Here is a 17,082-nt window from a genome sequence, read left to right as displayed (position 1 = left end):
TGTCAATCAAGAAGATTGAGAGATATTCTTATGACCTGTGCTCTGTCTCCTAAGAAGGATAAGCCAATATGGAATTGGAGAAAATCTGAAAAATTCTATATAATATGATTTGAAAAGCCAAAATGCCTTTGAAAATCAAAATTTTCATATGGTTGTTGCACAAAAATGCTACTCTTACTAAAGATAATCTTACCAGGAGAAAGTGAAAAGGGGACCTCAAATGCATTTTCTATTTTGAATATGAAAGCATTAACCATCTGTTCTTCGGTTGCACCATGGCTAAGTATATGTGGTGTCTAGTTGGGATGGTGATTGGGGCTAATTACCGGCCAATAAACATTAATTAATACTTATTAGGTCAGTCATTTTCTTCATGGTGCTGAAAAGTTATACATGGTGAGCTTAGCAGCTATTATATGGGCTATTTGGAGAATGAGAAATAGAGTGGTGTTTGAGACAAAAACTGTTCATCTCTAACTAAGATAGTGTGTTGTGCCTGCTCTTTTCTGTGTTATTGGGCAGGGCTCCAAGAGGGGGAACACTAGGATGTGATGATGGCCGGCGTCCAGAACCTGCAGGATATGGTGCTCATCTTCCACCCTAAGAAACAGGAAGATGAAAATGCAGTCAGTCAAGCTGGTGCAATCATCAAGCTTAGCTATGATCGAAAATGGTGGTCAGTTCAATTCAAGAGACCGTTTGTAGTCACATTTGGTCGCTTTTAGCTATCTAGCTGCATGTTCAGGCTCACCATTTGTACATATTAATCTGATATTTGCTGGTCCCATCTGTTGGTGGTCTGATGAGCATATACGTTGGTTTAGTTGGCGGGTTTTGGTTGGGAACAAACCTAAGTGTTGTGCTGGCAATCTCGAATGTAGGCGCTGTATCTTTTGTTCGTGTTTATGTTCTTTGATGGTTAGGATATGTTATAAGTCCGTTGTCTTTGTGTAATAAAATTCGGGAACAGCCCGTCGTGGAAAAAAGGTTATCCCTTGGCCGATGACTGATTCGGGAGGCAGATGCTTACGTGTACGGCTTCGCTGTGGTCGATCGATTTGGCCTCTCCCGTCCCGATCCGGTTGTGACATGTGAGGCGGCCGGCGAGCGCTACGGCGGCTGCCGCGTGCGTGACCGCCTTTGACGCAGCGAGAACGAGACGTTACACCCACAGCGAACGCGCAGGCGTGTCACCTGCGGACGTGCCACTCGTCAGCTCTGCATGCATCGGCAAAAAAAGAAATGCGTGTAACCAAGCGACGCGTGCCCAAGGTGTCCCAATTTTGGTCGAGAATATTGGTACTCGTACCACCCCTGCGAACGTAGCAATTGCCAGCGATGCATGAGGGGAAAATGACAGGGGCCTGTGGACATGCTCCGATGGACAACATGGGCACATGGCACGGTTAGAGTGGGATAACGTGCGAGAGGATTAGCGAGTATAATCTATAGTTTGAGCTGAGAGTTTGCACGTATGCGTAAGAACAAAAATCAAGTGACATGTAATCAGGCTGCATGTCTTGGTCCAGCGTACGTGTTGATCGAGCATCGGACCTCCTCGATCTGATTGGAATCGCCAATCAAGGGGGCAAATCCTGCAGCCGAAATTGTGATTGATCCTATGATCTCAAAATCTGGGGAGAAAATACCTTGTGGATTTGCAAAAAATCTTTTCGAACACCACCTGTACAAACACTGACGCCCACATGAGAATGGTTTGCAACTGCGGGTGAGCCCACGACCCATGGCCCACGGCACAGCATATCCTAGAAGTAAATTATATAATTTTATCTAAAAAGATATTTATGAGATCTTATACATACTATTTATCCTACAATTTAATAACTGGATTGAAGATGAGATAACGAGTGAACACTTGTCTAAAAAAATATCACAAGATGCTATTGAATTTGCTTGTTATATTCCGTCCCAGAACCGATCGGACCGAACCAGCAGTAAATAATCCTCGACCCGGCAATCAAGCAGGCTGCCAACGAAGCACGCACAAACCGACCCAACCCTAGCGCGTTTTATCCATCCGTGGGCAGCGCAGCAGCAGCAGCAGCAGCATGTTCCTTTTATAAAAGGCGACGTCTCCCTCTCCCATCGCCGTGCCGGACGCAGCCAAAAAGCTCCCCGAAACACACGCTGCTCCAGCTCTCCGAGCAACGAGCACTCGAAGCAAAGCTTGATCGTAGCTCAAGTTGCTTGATTTGCAGCTGCTGTCATCAGCCATTGCCATTGTGAGAGGGAGACTGCGGGGGTGCAGGAAACGAGAGGATCAAGAAATGGCGTTGCGCGGCCACCTGCTCGTGGTTCTTGTGTTGCTAGCGCTCGCCGTGGCGGCCGTCGCGAGCGGTGAGCGGCACCGGCACCGGCACCGGCACCGGGGAAAGTCGGCTCGGGCGCGGCTGCAGCTGGTGCCCGCCGCGCCGGGCGCGTCCCTCGCCGTGCGGGCGCGGGACGACCGGCACCGGCACGCGTACATCTCAGCGAAGCTGAGCCGGCGGCGCGCGGCGGAGGTGGGGGCGTCGGCGTTCGACATGCCCCTGTCGTCGGGGGCGTACACCGGCACGGGGCAGTACTTCGTGCGGTTCCGCGTGGGCACGCCCGCGCAGCCGTTCGTGTTGGTGGCGGACACCGGCAGCGACCTCACGTGGGTCAAGTGTCGCGGCGCCACCCCACCGCCGCCGTCGGACGCGCCGGCGCGCGAGTTCCGCTCCGCGGACTCCAAGTCGTGGGCGCCCATCCCGTGCTCGTCGGACATGTGCACGTCGTACGTGCCCTTCTCCCTCGCCAACTGCTCCTCGCCGGCCAACCCCTGCTCCTACGACTACCGGTCAGTACCCCCCCCCCCCGGCGCCGTCCATCTCTTCTTCTTCCTCCTCTGGATGCGTTTGACGTGCTTCGTACTCCATTGATAATCTCGTACTAATCGATCCAGTGACGTGCTTGTTACGATACTGCGGGGTGGTTCGGGGGTGCGCGACACGGCCGGCCGGGCTGGCGCCCGCAGGCCGATGCAACTAGCGCCGTGGCAGTAGTAACTGTTGGTTGTTGGGCGGGATCTCCCGCGCGCCATAACTCACCCGGCCTTTTACCTCGCTTCTGCCGGTGTCGCCGCGGCAGCGCGCGGCACTCAATTGGTTCGCTCGTCGGACGTGCTCGGGTCGGGCGCGGCCGGGTTGATGTGGACGTGAGCAGATGCTCTGCTGGGCTTGGTTTTCTGGGACATTACCACGGCGGCGAGCTGGATCGCAACCTCCCTGTCCGGGAGGCCACTTATTGTGCTTAGGTGACGGGAACATGCTCGAACCAATTGCATCTCCATCAGACCTTCCGCTTATTTTGCATTCCTTACACTTCACTCCTCTTCGACAAATTTACTACTCCTGTACACTCTAGTGTACTACTAGTAGTCCTTCAGATCAAAGCCCAGTTTTTAGGTATCATTCACGGCCACAGTACATTCTAGAGGTCCAAATTGCCAAATTGGATGGAACCATGGTTGTTGAGGTGGTCTGGGTGAGGGTGTGGGGACGGGAGGGGCACATTTACGTCACTTTGTCGTGCGAGATCAGGACGCAGGCACCAGGCAGGCAGCCCAGTCGATCATGGCGCGCACGTTGCCATAGGGCGGCGATGCGCTGTCGTCTCCGGCTCCCTGTTTTGAAAATGGAGCAACTTGCCGCTCGTGGTGATGGCTGATGAGTGACGACGCCGGCTCGCCGAACCGAGGTGGCGAAAGTTGCCAGGCGCGCCATGTGCTCAGCTTGCGCCTCGCGACTATTCCTCGGCCAGATAGAAAACGTTGAGAAAGAAATACGGGTGTGCTCCATGCAGTTGTACTGTATAATCTTTTGCTCTGTCCCAAGCAGTATGGTGGTTCTCTCTTGTCTGTCCGGTGCTTTCCGAAACTTACTAGGTGCCCAAACGCCTCTCTGTCTTGTGTGCTTGGTGCTCTAGACTCTAGGTTCTGTAATCCGTACGGTACGGCTACTTCAGTCTGTGTGGTACGACAGCAGGAAACGCGTTGGCTGATTCAAGCTCTCTGACCATATGCTCAGTCTGTGTGCTCTTGTTTGGACGATCTCGTTGTCCAACTCAGCTTTTGACTAGCACGGCCGTACCCTGTACTGCGATCGGTGAATACTGTACCTGCTTGGCGTGCTTTACAGGCTTACAGCTAACAGTTACAGGTAATATAATAGGTCAAATGCACTTTAGCAACCCAATACAAAATAAAATGAATATGCTAATCTTGGCTTCTGAGTACTCCATTTTACTATCCAGAAAGACACTCCCGTAACCATCGTGTGAGTTGCCCAGTTGGGTTAACTCCTTTCTACCACTTTGGCCTTTAGGCCGACTCGAGTTCTGCTTTACAGTTCATGAGGAGACGTATCTTTCCATTTTCCAACTGTCTAACGATTCTGATTCTGACCATATCGAAGATGAGTAACCTGCAAACAGGTTCTTGGTACCTTCTGTCGCCTCCCAAAAAGGCCGGTTCCCAAATTGCTTCATAGCGCTGACCACTAACTTCAAACTTAGTAATTTGCAAGTACATTCCGAACTAAACATGAGCAATTTTTTTTAAAAAAATAAAATGAAACAGCCATTTTTGGAGCCGAATCTTTCCATGTGCCAACTACTCATGCTGATGTAGAGATGCACAAGCTAACGTTACCTAACCGTCGTGGCAGGTACAAGGATGGCTCGGCGGCGCGCGGCGTGGTGGGCACCGACTCGGCGACGATCGCGCTGTCCGGCGACAACAGGCGGACGAAGCTGCAGGGCGTGGTACTGGGCTGCACCACCTCGTACAACGGCCGGAGCTTCCAGTCCTCGGACGGCGTGCTCAGCCTGGGCAACAGCAACATCTCCTTCGCGACCCGCGCCGCCGCGCGCTTCGGAGGCCGCTTCTCCTACTGCCTCGTCGACCACCTTGCACCCCGCAACGCCACCAGCTACCTCACCTTCGGCCCCGCGCCCGAGGACGCCGCCGCCGCGCCGGCCCAGACGCCGCTTCTGCTCGACCGCCGGATGAACCCGTTCTACGCCGTGACGGTCGACGCCATCCACGTCGCGGGCGAGAAGCTCGACATCCCCGCGGACGTGTGGGACGTCGAGAAAAATGGCGGCGCGATCCTCGACTCGGGGACGACCCTGACGATCCTCGCCACTCCGGCGTACAAGGCCGTGGTCGCGGCTCTGAGCGAGCAGCTCGCCGGGTTGCCGAGGGTGAGCATGGACCCGTTCGAGTACTGCTACAACTGGACGGCTGGCGCGCCGGACATCCCGAAGCTGGAGGTGCAGTTCGCCGGGTCGGCGCTGCTGGAGCCGCCGGCAAAGAGCTACGTGATCGACGCGGCGCCGGGGGTCAAGTGCATCGGCGTGCAGGAAGGTGCGTGGCCCGGGGTGTCCGTCATCGGCAACATCCTGCAGCAGGAGCACCTGTGGGAGTTCGACCTCAGGGGCCGGTGGCTCAGATTCAAGCACACGAGCTGCACCCAATGACACGGACGGTGCACGATTCGTCCGTCGTCTTGCTGGGTGATCTTGCTGAAATTATAAAGGCTTCCGAGCGAATGATTTGCTAAATGAAAATATAATTTTTAGTGCAATGAAAAAAACGTTCAACTGAAATTGCGATCCTTCTCGTGATCTACAGCTCGAATTTGCACGCATTTGGGCAAAGTCGGCCGCAATACCCTCGTAATGGAAACTCCTGCACGAAACGGAGCTGAATTTCTGAACGATGATGAACTGAAACATTGCAAATTCCACTGCACGACTGATACTCACAGCGGCTGTGTGCAATCTAGTTCTTGAACACAATGGGAGACAACACTAATTCAGGTTACATGCGATAGGGAAGTCGTAATGGTCTGAAAAAACTTAACGGAACATCAAACATAGTAGACTAGCAGTACCAGAACCACATATCGCAAACGTACTTGTGTATAATAAAATTAGCTTGAGAAACCAAGAAGAAATCAAAAGCTTATGTTCGCAAAATTTGAAATCTTGATCACTTCCGTACCTAATACCGCTCTGAACTTTGAAGAAAAAATTAGAAAAAAAAAATCTATGTAGCGATGCTATATACACCTCCTCTGCAATACTGTTTGGATGGCCACCACTTGTCCCTAAAATGGATCTCATCTAAACGAAACATATATGATTAAAATTGAGTGGATCTCATCCATCATTTTAAGACCTATATTGATAATATGTGTTGATCATCCAAACGATGCTGTAGGAGAAGATGTATGCAGCACCACTACATAGAATTTTTTTTTTCCAAAAAATAACAGTACTATCCAGACTAGAACAAATGAAAACAGGAATCTAAATCCATAGATTATTATGGTTAGATGTGTACGTGCGTATCTGATAAATACCATCCATTTGTTAAATTTGCTTACCATAATTAGGGCCCATCAAACTAAGAGCTCTCGTTCTATATTTTTAATTTTTCCAATTAACGTGATAATTTCTAGCTGGGCATCTGAAATTAGTATATACCATCTATCGGTTATGGTTTGCTCACCGTAATTAGAGACCACTAAACTAACAGCTCTCGTTTTCTTTTTTCTTTTTGGAATTCCTAGCTTTTTCTCTGGGATTAATGTGGCGCTTCCAAAAGCATTCCATTAATCCATTGGTAACGGTTTGCTTACCGTGATTAGGGACCACGAAACTAACGGGCATGTTTTTGGAATTTCTTACTTTTTCTTTGGAATTAATGTGGGGCTTCTGAATGAGCATTTCATTATATATATAGGCCAGCATGCGTCCATATACCGTGAAGGGAAGAAAGAGTCAAGGATCAAGAAATGGCGTTGCACGGCAACCTGCTGGTGTTGCTCGTGTTGCTTGCGCTCGCCGCGGCAGCCGTCGCGACAGGTGGGCCACACCAGGGTACATCGGCGCCGCTCGAGCTGGTCACCGCCGCGCCGGGGGCGTCCCTGGCCGAGCGGGCGAGGGACGACCGGCTTCGGCACGCGTACATCTCCGAGCGGCTGGCGCGCGGCGGAGATGGACGGCGGCGCGCGGCGGAGGTGGGGGCGTCGGCGTTCTCCATGCCGCTGTCGTCAGGGGCGTACAGTGGCACGGGGCAGTACCTCGTGCGCCTCCTCGTGGGTACGCCCGCGCAGCAGTTCTTGCTGGTGGCGGACACCGGCAGCGACCTTACCTGGGTCAAGTGCCGCGGCCCCGACGGCGCCTCCCCGCGAGGGAACGTGTTCCGGCCCGCCGACTCCAAGTCGTGGGCGCCCATCCCGTGTTCGTCGGACACGTGCAAGTTGGACGTGCCCTTCTCCCTCGCCAACTGCTCCAAGCCCGCGAGCCCCTGCACCTACGACTACCGGTCAGTACCGCCATTACGCCACCGTCCATCCATCTGTTCTTCTTCCCCTCAACGCCATAGTGTTCGTCGCGCTCGATCCTTTGACGTGTTTGATACTTCATAGGATCTTGCGATGAACGATGGTACGGCTCGGTGATGTACCATGTACGAGCTAGCGTTAACTAAGCGTCGTGGCAGGTACAAGGAAAGCTCGGCTTCGGCGCGCGGCGTGGTGGGCACCGATTCGGCGACCATCACGCTGTCTGGCGGCCGCAAGAGCGCGACGCTGCAGGGCGTGGTCTTGGGCTGCACCACCTCGCACGTCGGCCAGAGCTTCCGGGCAACGGACGGCGTGATAAGCCTCGGGAACAGCAAGATCTCCTTCGCGTCCCGCGCCGCCGCGCGCTTCGGGGGCCGCTTCTCCTACTGCCTCGTCGATCACCTCGCTCCGCGCAACGCCACCGGCTACCTCACCTTCGGCCCCGGGCCCGAGACTCCGCGGTCCCAGACGCCGCTGCTGCTCGACCCCGAGATGCCATTCTACGGTGTGACGGTGCAGTCCATCCTCGTGGCCGGCAAGGCCCTCGCCATCCCCGGCGAGGTGTGGGACGTCAAGAAGGGGGGTGGCGTCATCCTCGACTCCGGCACGACCCTGACGATCCTCGCCACCCCGGCGTACAAGGCCGTGGTCGCGGAGCTGAGCAAGCATCTCGCCGGTGTTCCGAAAGTGAGCTTTGGCCCGTTCGAGCACTGCTACAACTGGACGGCACGCCGCCCGGGAGCGCCGGAGATTCCCAAGCTGGCGGTGCAGTTCGCCGGGTCGGCACGGTTCGAGCCGCCTGCGAAGAGCTACGTGATCGACGTGAAGCCGGGCGTGAAGTGCATCGGCTTCCAAGAGGGCGAGTGGCCCGGGGTGTCCGTCTTCGGCAACATCTTGCAGCAGGAACACCTCTGGGAGTTCGACCTCAAGAACCGGATGGTCAGGTTCAAGCAGACGACCTGCACCCGATGATCGTAATGCATCGTGACCTTGCTGACTTTGCTAGGGCATTCGAGCGAATGACTTCGTGAAAGCAAATATATAAATTTCAGTGCAACAACGAAAATGTCGAAAACGTTCTGCCAGAAATGAAGTTTCTTTATGGGCAACTTGTGTAGATATTCTGCTGTTTTTTACAGCGGTTATTCGCTAAATGGCATTTGCCATTTGCATTTGCATTTGCCCAGATTGAAAGGATTCGTCTATTTGCACTGGCCTCAAACTTGTAATTCACCATCATAGGGGATAGCGACCGTGCCCACCTGGCAGTGATGTTCTGGCTCTGTACGTCGAATATTTTGTTCTATTTTTTTTGTAGAACTTTGTAATTTTAGAATGCTAGGCTAGCACTCAATTAAGAGATCGCATAACAAGATGACCATATGAATGACGATCATATATTGCTTGAGATTGCAGTAGCAGTGCATCTATAATCACTTTCATTAGAGCAGTAAACCAGTAAATATATTCTACGTAGAGTCTATTTGCTTAGGTTTATACTTTTAGCTTTTCTGAAAAATTATGCTTTTGTCTTTTCTAGAAAAAATTGTTTTTGAATTTTAGTGGTTAGCTTTTATAATAATTTTTAACTTCTCAGTACATAACTTCTTAAAAAAACCACTTTCAATTAGCTTCTTAGCTTTTAATTCATTTTCTCGTAAGCAGACTCTACTTTTCAGCAATCCTATTTATTTAGGTTTTTGACTTTTGACAGCAGAAAAGACAGAAGTAGAAACAAAAACAAACGTATCCTAATGCTATCTCTAGTAGATATTTAAAAAATTAATCCTCTGTAACACTATTATAGCATCCTCTAATACTGTTACAATACTCTTTTTTTTTATCTTTAGCGACTACCATATTTTCCACATTTCATTACCCTTTCTCCCTTCGTTCCATATTCATCCTCAATAAACAGTGTTACGGGCCTTTTTTTCTGCAAATTTGCCGTGGCCAACTCCCTTCTACATTACTGTTGCTCTATATACGAATACTGCTGAAACGCGTTGCGGCCGTTTCCAATCTGGAAGCTTTTGCCAATCCTGCTGGAGTCGGCCTACGTCACTGAATCTATTCATGCTGTCACTATTCATTAGAGCCGGCCATAATAATAGGCCTATCTGAGGAAGCCCATTTGTAACTAGTGGTGTAGTACATGAGGCTATAGTCAAAATAGGCTGTTCTGGGGCCTACAGAGAAAGGAGCGGCCCACTAGTTCATTGTCCTAGCCTTCCCTTCTCAATTCCTTTATGGTCCCTCAAAAAAAAAAAAATCTTTATGGTTTCTTTTCTTTAGCATACATTGTGGAGCACGAGAAGACACCAAGAAATGTCATGGAATAGAACAGTACACGTTAGTATTAGACAATGCGAGTGCTCACTCGATGCCAACGGTAATCATATCGATCGTACTCTCGTATATAGACGCTTCACTCAATCACAATCACTTTATCCGTTAACACACTACTAAGAGCATGCGCGCTTGATCGACAAATGTCAATATGGATGAGGCATCGAGATATATCCAATTAGAAAAGATGGCACTCCTAGGAAGTAGACTGATCGATCACCAAGTGGTCGTGTGAAGATTTCCATTTGTAGCGGTGGGTGATCATGTCATCAATGGCTGATGGCCAGCCTTTGGGTAAGATGCGTAGATCATCTTCAATAATATTTCCTTTATTTTGTCCATTTCTCGATTCTCTTTCCTAGTCTTATTCTCTTTATTTTATCTCATCTTCAACAACTTTCATTCGAAAGGATTCATGAAAGGAAAGGAGAGATAATCCCGTTTTAAAGTGAATGATCTTGGAAATCCCTTCGTGACAGTAAACGTGAAAAAAAAACCCGTTGAAATGCTTAAGAGAAAAAAAATACCTTTGTAAAGAGATTTTAGTCCCTAACAGGAATCCTTATAGATGGTCTTACATCATGATCATCCCCATCGTATATCTGAAAACTACAGTAGCTTCGGTTCACATCATGAGATAACGACGCCAATCATATGGACACAACCGATCGGCATCCTCGAGCAGTTTGCTGCAGTCCAAAGTTCCAAACTGGGGTACCTCTATCCATAATATACGTATCGATCCATGTTGGTGTTATCTGCACTGACCTCTCTAGTAATTATTTAGCACACACAAAATTCAGACAAGTGACCGAACTCAAACTCGTGTCAGCGGTTCTAACAGTTGTGCATGCATGATCCCAGTACCTCATCTTCAGTGTGCAGTATGATCGTACTGAGTACGACTCCACAACTTCCTTAGGTCGTAGATGACATGCATCCATACATTTTCACCAGGTACTGTGTAAAGTTCACATTGCTCATGTTTGTCTGTACGTAGGTCTGATAGTAGTGACGTGTGGACACCTGTGGAAGTGTTATCCTTCACCCAGCTAAAAATGGTTCGACAACCTGTTATCTGAATCCCATTTGAGCATGCTATTCGTATGAAGGAATAACAAGCTGGGATTAACTATCACATCTTCTGACCTCGCTATATAGCTCCATCTCTAATCTCGAATGTATTGAGCAGTTTTGACTTGCTACGTCCGAGTTCCGACGACAAGCGTCCACCCCGTCCACACAAGACCAATCATACACTCGTAACAAGCAAACTACGGCTGCAAAATTACGAGCATTATATTTGAGGATGTTAGACGCATGTTATGTCCATGGAAATATGCCATGTACATATCCCTGGCATGAAGCGTGAAGGGTCACATCATATCTGCCCCGACAAGTGTCGACACCTCCCTAGCTCGCTCTTCACACCAAACCACACAAGATACTACAGATGCGTGAACCATGTGTCGCACCCGTCTAGCTTGCTCTCTCTCCATTTCCTGTAATTTCGAGCACGCTAACAATCAGATGGCCACGACAACTGTGAACTAAAACTTATCTAGCTAGTGCATGCGTGCATACAAACACCATATATACTTCGCATATTCCTTGCCCTAGCTAGGCAGCAAATTGAACCTTCAATTAACCAAAACCAAAAGGAAAAGAAACTATGACAAGAAAGGAGTAATAACTGAAATGATCGATGCATGCGTTAGTAGCACGAGCCGTGACGAGTGTATAGGGCGTGCAGTGCATGCCGGTCAGGTACCGGTGGCTCGTGCCCGTAGCATGGCTGATGCACGCACAGCGGCAGGGCGGCGACGTGGAGGCGCGGCCGCGCGCACGGCGTGCATGGCCCGTCCACCCGCGCGCCGCTGGCCTCCCGTCCCATGGCGGGCGTGCATGCACCGGGACAACGACGTCGCCAGCGCGTCCGGATGACCACGGCCAGTTCCAACTCCGCGCATACGTACACGTGCCTGCGGCCTGCGGCCTGCCAGCCCCCCCCCCCCCCTCCGACCGATCATCGACCGGCCGACGCCTTGCCATTTGATCACCTCAACTTCACGCTCTGCCTCTCCAATAATTCAGCTAACGATCAATTAACCAATGCAAACTATAGAGGTTAAATTAGATTTACCAACTACGTACCATGCTGTTAACCAATTACAAGCAGTGCATTTGTGCCGTGTTGTGGCTCTCGTTTGATGCGTTCGAGTAATGGAGTTTGGATGTACTTGTAGCAAACTCTCGCCTTTTTTTTTTTGAGCTCAACTTTTTGTAGGCATGTGTTCACTGCGTGCATGGTTCTAGTGTGTTGGACCGATCCTACGTATGCAACGGAGGAGGCACGGCTATCATATCCTGGCTGGATTCTTGCTACTGAAGTTTGGGTCTTTTCAGGTGGCCTAGTAACGTATGCTTTTTTCCACTTGTTTTGGGGTGAGACTCTTGTAACGTATATCTATCCTGGCTGGATTCTTGCTATTGAAGTGTGGAAAACCGCGTCCTCTGGGAGAGGGGGGGGGGGGGTGAAGAAACATGTGAGGATGGATTAGGGTTAAAAATAACAATTTAATAAGAAATATTTATAAAGCATAAATGGCTAATATTCATTTGTGGTTCGTTATATATACAACACTTTTAGCAAAAGAATATATTTGTGTGTCTAGTAATACTAGTTCTGTCGGCTTGTTGCGTATGGTGTATGTTTAATTTAATGGATGAGCGAAATTATGATTTCTTACAAGGTAATTGGTGACACTAGATATTTAGATAGTGTTTGGTTAGAGAGCGAGTTGGGATGGATGATCTCATTCATATATTTAAGGATGAGATAATTGCATATGGTTGTTTGGTGGGAGGGATGGAACATCCTATTTTAGAATCTCATGCCCACTGTCATCCTCATGTCCTAAGTAAGATGACTATGTTCCAGAAATTTTCTAGAATCCCCTCGTCCATCATTTAAAGAAGTATTCTTCTGTGAAAACTATCTCATCCTACATCACTCTTCAACCAAACGCCTAAAAAAGTAGGATAGAATCATCCCATCCCACCTCACTCTTCAACAAAATAAATTGATGATTATGATGCATCTACATAATTCATCAAATAAATTGGTGATTTATCACTTATTATATAATTGTTGATTAGTTCATCTATGTTGATTGATGCATTGAATAAATTGATGCATCCACTAATTCATCTATGTTTATTAGTTCCATGTATAATTGTTTTAACGCCCATGTAAGTAGTTATTATGACAACAAGCATGTGAAATAACCTAACTTTTTACCGTGTGCGAGAAATTACATTACGAACATTATACGACGAAAGTGAACTTGATCCCGTCGCAATAATAGGATTCATTTATCGGCATCTGTAACAGATCCATAAAGAATTGATTTAATGGTGTTGTGATAAAAAAAATGTCACGAGAGTGGTACTCTTCTTTCTTTTAAAACCAAATTAAAAACAATAGACCCTCTACTCTAACATTTACTGTAAATTCAGAACAAAGTTTTTTTAAATGATTTTCTGAGTTTCTACACTTCTGTACCAACAAAGGTAAAATAGCTAGAGCCGTGGTTCCGATTTTCCACCTTTGTGTAAGCAAACTCTCTGAGACAGGAATGGCATAGTTTTCTGATCTAGGGTTTTGGCACATGCATGCTTGCATTATATATATACGGTGCACAAAACATAGCATGTGACTGTTAGGCGAGCCGCCAATGATCTTTCTTGATAATCCATCTCCAAAATAGATAGAAGACAATCCCGGTCAGGAAACAAATCGAGAAAGAAACATGATTTCCAGCCCACTGCATCCAATTCTTTCCGGTTCCAACCCAAGCACAATCTCCACCGTCCCAAGTTGAAACAAATCCTTGACTCTATAGAAACGAATTGAATGGCTCTGTCATCGATCGGCCATGAATAATTCACACGCTTTCATATGGTATATAGAGTATGCTCGGTAGAGTTTCAACTCTAATAATTCTTAGAGCTGGTCACCCCTAGCTTTAGAAATTTTTATAGCTAAAACTATACAGATTGATGCTCTTTGGTTTAGACATCTTGTTCTTATCCTAGACTAAAAACAATTATTTAAATCATTTTATACTACTAGATATTGGAGCTGGAATTCTACCAATCATAAAACGAATATGCTTTCATATGCATGCACATTGTGGCTACTACCATAAATCAATAAATTTGGTCAAACTAACGCTGCTAAGAATTGATCGATTTGGTTACCATCTTGAGCAGTAAATTAATGAATGCATTGCTTCGTTTTGAAGCCATCTGCGATTCAATGCATGAACTGCTTAGTCATATTCTACCTATAACAATTAATTTTGCAGTTACATTTTGTACTCAATTCCTGTGTTCTTTTGAATTTTGCAGTTACATTTTGTACCCAATTCCTGTGTTCTTTTGAATTTTGCTATGTTCGAACATATGAATGTAGGATTCAAATTTTACCGGCTGCTGAAAACCCGAAAATACCCTTATGGAAACTGCTGATCCATCTATATATTCCCCGGTACTCTACCTCATTAGTCTTTATCTCTTCGTCCCATCATCGCGCAAATCCCCATGCTTATGGTTTATGCTATATAACCACGACGGCCGCCGCCGCCGCCACCCGTTCCTCATCCTCGACAAGTCGTCTGAAATGGCAATCACCAGCGCCGGCGCCGGTCCGACGGCTTCGGCGTCGCGCCGTCGGATGTTGCTTCTGGTGGCGAACTACGCAGCGCTGCTCGTGGGGTCAGTCGCGTCGAGCCTGCTGTCGAGGTTCTACTTCGCGCACGGCGGGCGGAACCGTTGGGTGGTCACGCTCGTGCAGTCGGTGGGCTTCCCCATGCTGGTCGCCGCCGTGCTCCTCACCGGCCGCCCCGCCGCCTTGCCTCGCCCGTTCATGTGGTTCTCGCGGCGGTTCCTCGCCGTCTGCCTGGTCATCGGCGCCCTCATGGGCGCCAACAACCTGCTGTTCTCGTACAGCACGTCGTTCCTGCCGGTGTCGACCTCGTCGCTGCTGCTGTCCACGCAGCTCGCGTTCACGCTCGTTCTGGCCGCCGTCATCGTCCGCCACCCGCTCACCTTCGTGAACCTCAATGCCGTCGTCCTCCTGACGCTCAGCTCGGTGCTCCTCGCGCTCCGCTCCGGGGACTCCGGCGAGAGCCCCGAGGGGGGCAGCAAGGCGCACTACTTCATCGGCTACGTCGTCACGCTCGGCGCCGCGGGGCTCTTCGCCGCGTACCTGCCCGTCATGGAGCTCCTGTACCGCGAGGCGGTGTCCGGCGGTTTCATCCTGGCCGTGGAGGTGCAGGCGGTGATGCAGGCCATGGCCTCGCTGGTGGCGACGATCGGGCTTGCGGCGACGACGGGAGGCCTGGATGGCGACGTGGCGCGCTGGAAGGGCTCGGCGGCGCTGTACTGGACCGTGGTGGCAACGCTGGTGCTGACGTGGCAGGCGTGTTTCATGGGCACGGCCGGGGTTATCTACCTGACGTCGTCGCTCCACAGCGGTGTGTGCATGGCCGCCGTGCTCACCGCGAACGTGCTGGGCGGCGTCGTGGTGTTCGGCGACCCGTTCGGCGCCGAGAAGGGCATCGCCACCGCGCTCTGCGGCTGGGGCCTCGCCTCATACCTCTACGGGGAGTACACAAAGAAGGAGGACAACGCCTCCCCGCCCGCATCCGACTCCGACGGCGTCCGCAAGAGCCTCACAGGTGGCGGCGACCCCGGAGGCGAACTAGAAACGGTCTGAAACAAACTAGAAAACGCTACAGAGGTATGGACCATGTGATCAGAGAAGAAGCAAGAATTGCAACCAAAAAAAGGTGTGTAGTACCGTACCCCAGAAACAGTGTGGCATTAGGTGCAGTAGTTCTGTCATGTTACATCGATCGATTAGGCAAAGTTACAAGCGACAAGAAGGGTGTAGAACCCAACTTATAACTGATGATCAGCGATCAGCGTTGGTGGCTGCTAGCTAGCAAGTTCAGGATTTAGTGTCGCATGGATGGGTGGAATACAACATGTAAGAGAGAGAGAGAGTATATGCATGTATCAGATCTAGCTGGTAGCCATCTTTTCTTTAATCACACTTCTTAATCTTCAGCCGCCTCAAAACGATATGTATCGATGGCCAGGGAGAAAGTTGGTATGAGAGGGAGGCTCTTTTATCGTCGAACTTAAAAGAGATTTCGAGGAGGGAGGCCGGCCCGACAAAGGAGACGGGTGTGGGGGTGAAGTATGGCCGGTGAGTGAGTGTCGGAGTGGAAGAGGTAAGAACGTTAGGTTAGTGCAATGGCGGGTGACGCCGTGGATCTAGTAGCAAGAGCGCCGTCGAAGACATGTGAAGGAGGGCAGAGGTGGGGGCAAGCGAGCGAACCGTCGGAGATGTGTGCAAGTAGAGGGGTGGGTGAGAAGAATTGGTCGAAGGAAGGAAGAAAGGAGCGTCGTCCGATTAAGAAAGAAGGGTTGTTAAAACGAACCATTTTTTTAAACAACGAAAAACAACATCGGCCTTTTTTTAATTGGATGACTACGTTGCATTGCATCAATATTTCTCCCTAGCTAGCCTTGAATGCAACAGTTTGATCTTTCACTTGTCATGACATGACTCCTTGTCCTAGCTAGTATTGAGCATTTTTGCAGTTTGGCAGTACTATTGTCTATTTTGTCTCTGTTTTGGGTATGGGCCCTGTCTTACATTTATCTTGAGACATCTGATACCATGCCTGCACATATATGTTGCATATGCTGCCCATGTAGATAAAAACGGTTTTAAAAAGGTCTAGAAATGTGAAACCATGCATCTGTACAAGAAAAAGTTGTCTTTTAGAGTTTTAGTAAATAGAAAATCTACATACGGACCGAAAATCTGTTCTCCTTTAATTTTCTGAAGTTTTAGTTCTATGGAAGAGAGCTTAATCTTGGTGATAAGCCCTGACATGTTTGAAGGTTATCTCTCTCTCATAATTCTTGACGTGAGCAATGCAATGACACTACTAAAGAACGAGCGGTTACTATTGGTTTCAAATTGGCTTCACTGCTAGATGTGAATACTCGGTAGTGATAGTCAAGCATTATCATTGTCGGATTCTCAAACCGCAGTGATGCCATTTTCAAAAAGAAAAAAGAAAAAAAAAAGCCCCAAGGAGCAGCGCATGACCTCGTTGTTGTGGAGGAGGTAGCCACTCACGGATCCTAACATGGAGGAGCTCGCCGCCTTGGATCCACCCTCCCTCGTCGCCGCCCTCATTGACCGTGGATCTGGAGGAAGCCTCGCACCATGGCGGATGTTGTGGAAGTCAAGGAG

General features: G+C 49.2%; 3 protein-coding genes across 3 annotated transcripts; all 3 read left to right on the top strand.

The window, feature by feature from the left end:
- Positions 1–2,072: 2,072 nt before the first annotated feature.
- LOC133883979 (aspartic proteinase NANA, chloroplast-like) lies at positions 2,073–5,769 on the top strand. Its single transcript, XM_062323395.1, has 2 exons — positions 2,073–2,839; positions 4,707–5,769. Exons 1-2 carry the CDS (start codon positions 2,289–2,291, stop codon positions 5,518–5,520), a joined length of 1,365 nt encoding a protein of 454 aa, XP_062179379.1. The 5' UTR covers positions 2,073–2,288; the 3' UTR covers positions 5,521–5,769.
- A 1,073-nt stretch (positions 5,770–6,842) lies between these two features.
- On the top strand, positions 6,843–8,438 carry LOC133885798 (aspartic proteinase NANA, chloroplast-like). Its single transcript, XM_062325544.1, has 2 exons — positions 6,843–7,375; positions 7,553–8,438. Exons 1-2 carry the CDS (start codon positions 6,843–6,845, stop codon positions 8,364–8,366), a joined length of 1,347 nt encoding a protein of 448 aa, XP_062181528.1. The 3' UTR covers positions 8,367–8,438.
- Positions 8,439–14,427: 5,989 nt separating this feature from the next.
- On the top strand, positions 14,428–15,842 carry LOC133885661 (probable purine permease 4). Its single transcript, XM_062325400.1, has one exon. It carries the CDS (start codon positions 14,428–14,430, stop codon positions 15,523–15,525), a length of 1,098 nt encoding a protein of 365 aa, XP_062181384.1. The 3' UTR covers positions 15,526–15,842.
- The last annotated feature ends 1,240 nt before the right edge of the window (positions 15,843–17,082 follow it).

Source organism: Phragmites australis, chromosome 11 (assembly GCF_958298935.1).
Source record: "Phragmites australis chromosome 11, lpPhrAust1.1, whole genome shotgun sequence".
Taxonomy (NCBI): Eukaryota; Viridiplantae; Streptophyta; class Magnoliopsida; order Poales; family Poaceae; genus Phragmites; species Phragmites australis.
Note: the sequence above shows the minus strand (reverse complement) of the source record. Positions and strands in the feature narration are given on the sequence as shown.

Excerpts from the sequence above, each read along its gene's own strand:
- LOC133885798 (XM_062325544.1), top strand. The coding sequence starts at position 6,843 with ATGGCGTTGCACGGCAACCTGCTGGTGTTGCTCGTGTTGCTTGCGCTC. Across the intron at positions 7,376-7,552 it reads CCCTGCACCTACGACTACCG|GTACAAGGAAAGCTCGGCTT; the intron begins GTCAGTACCGCC and ends GCGTCGTGGCAG.
- LOC133883979 (XM_062323395.1), top strand. The coding sequence starts at position 2,289 with ATGGCGTTGCGCGGCCACCTGCTCGTGGTTCTTGTGTTGCTAGCGCTC. Across the intron at positions 2,840-4,706 it reads CCCTGCTCCTACGACTACCG|GTACAAGGATGGCTCGGCGG; the intron begins GTCAGTACCCCC and ends CCGTCGTGGCAG.
- LOC133885661 (XM_062325400.1), top strand. The coding sequence starts at position 14,428 with ATGGCAATCACCAGCGCCGGCGCCGGTCCGACGGCTTCGGCGTCGCGC.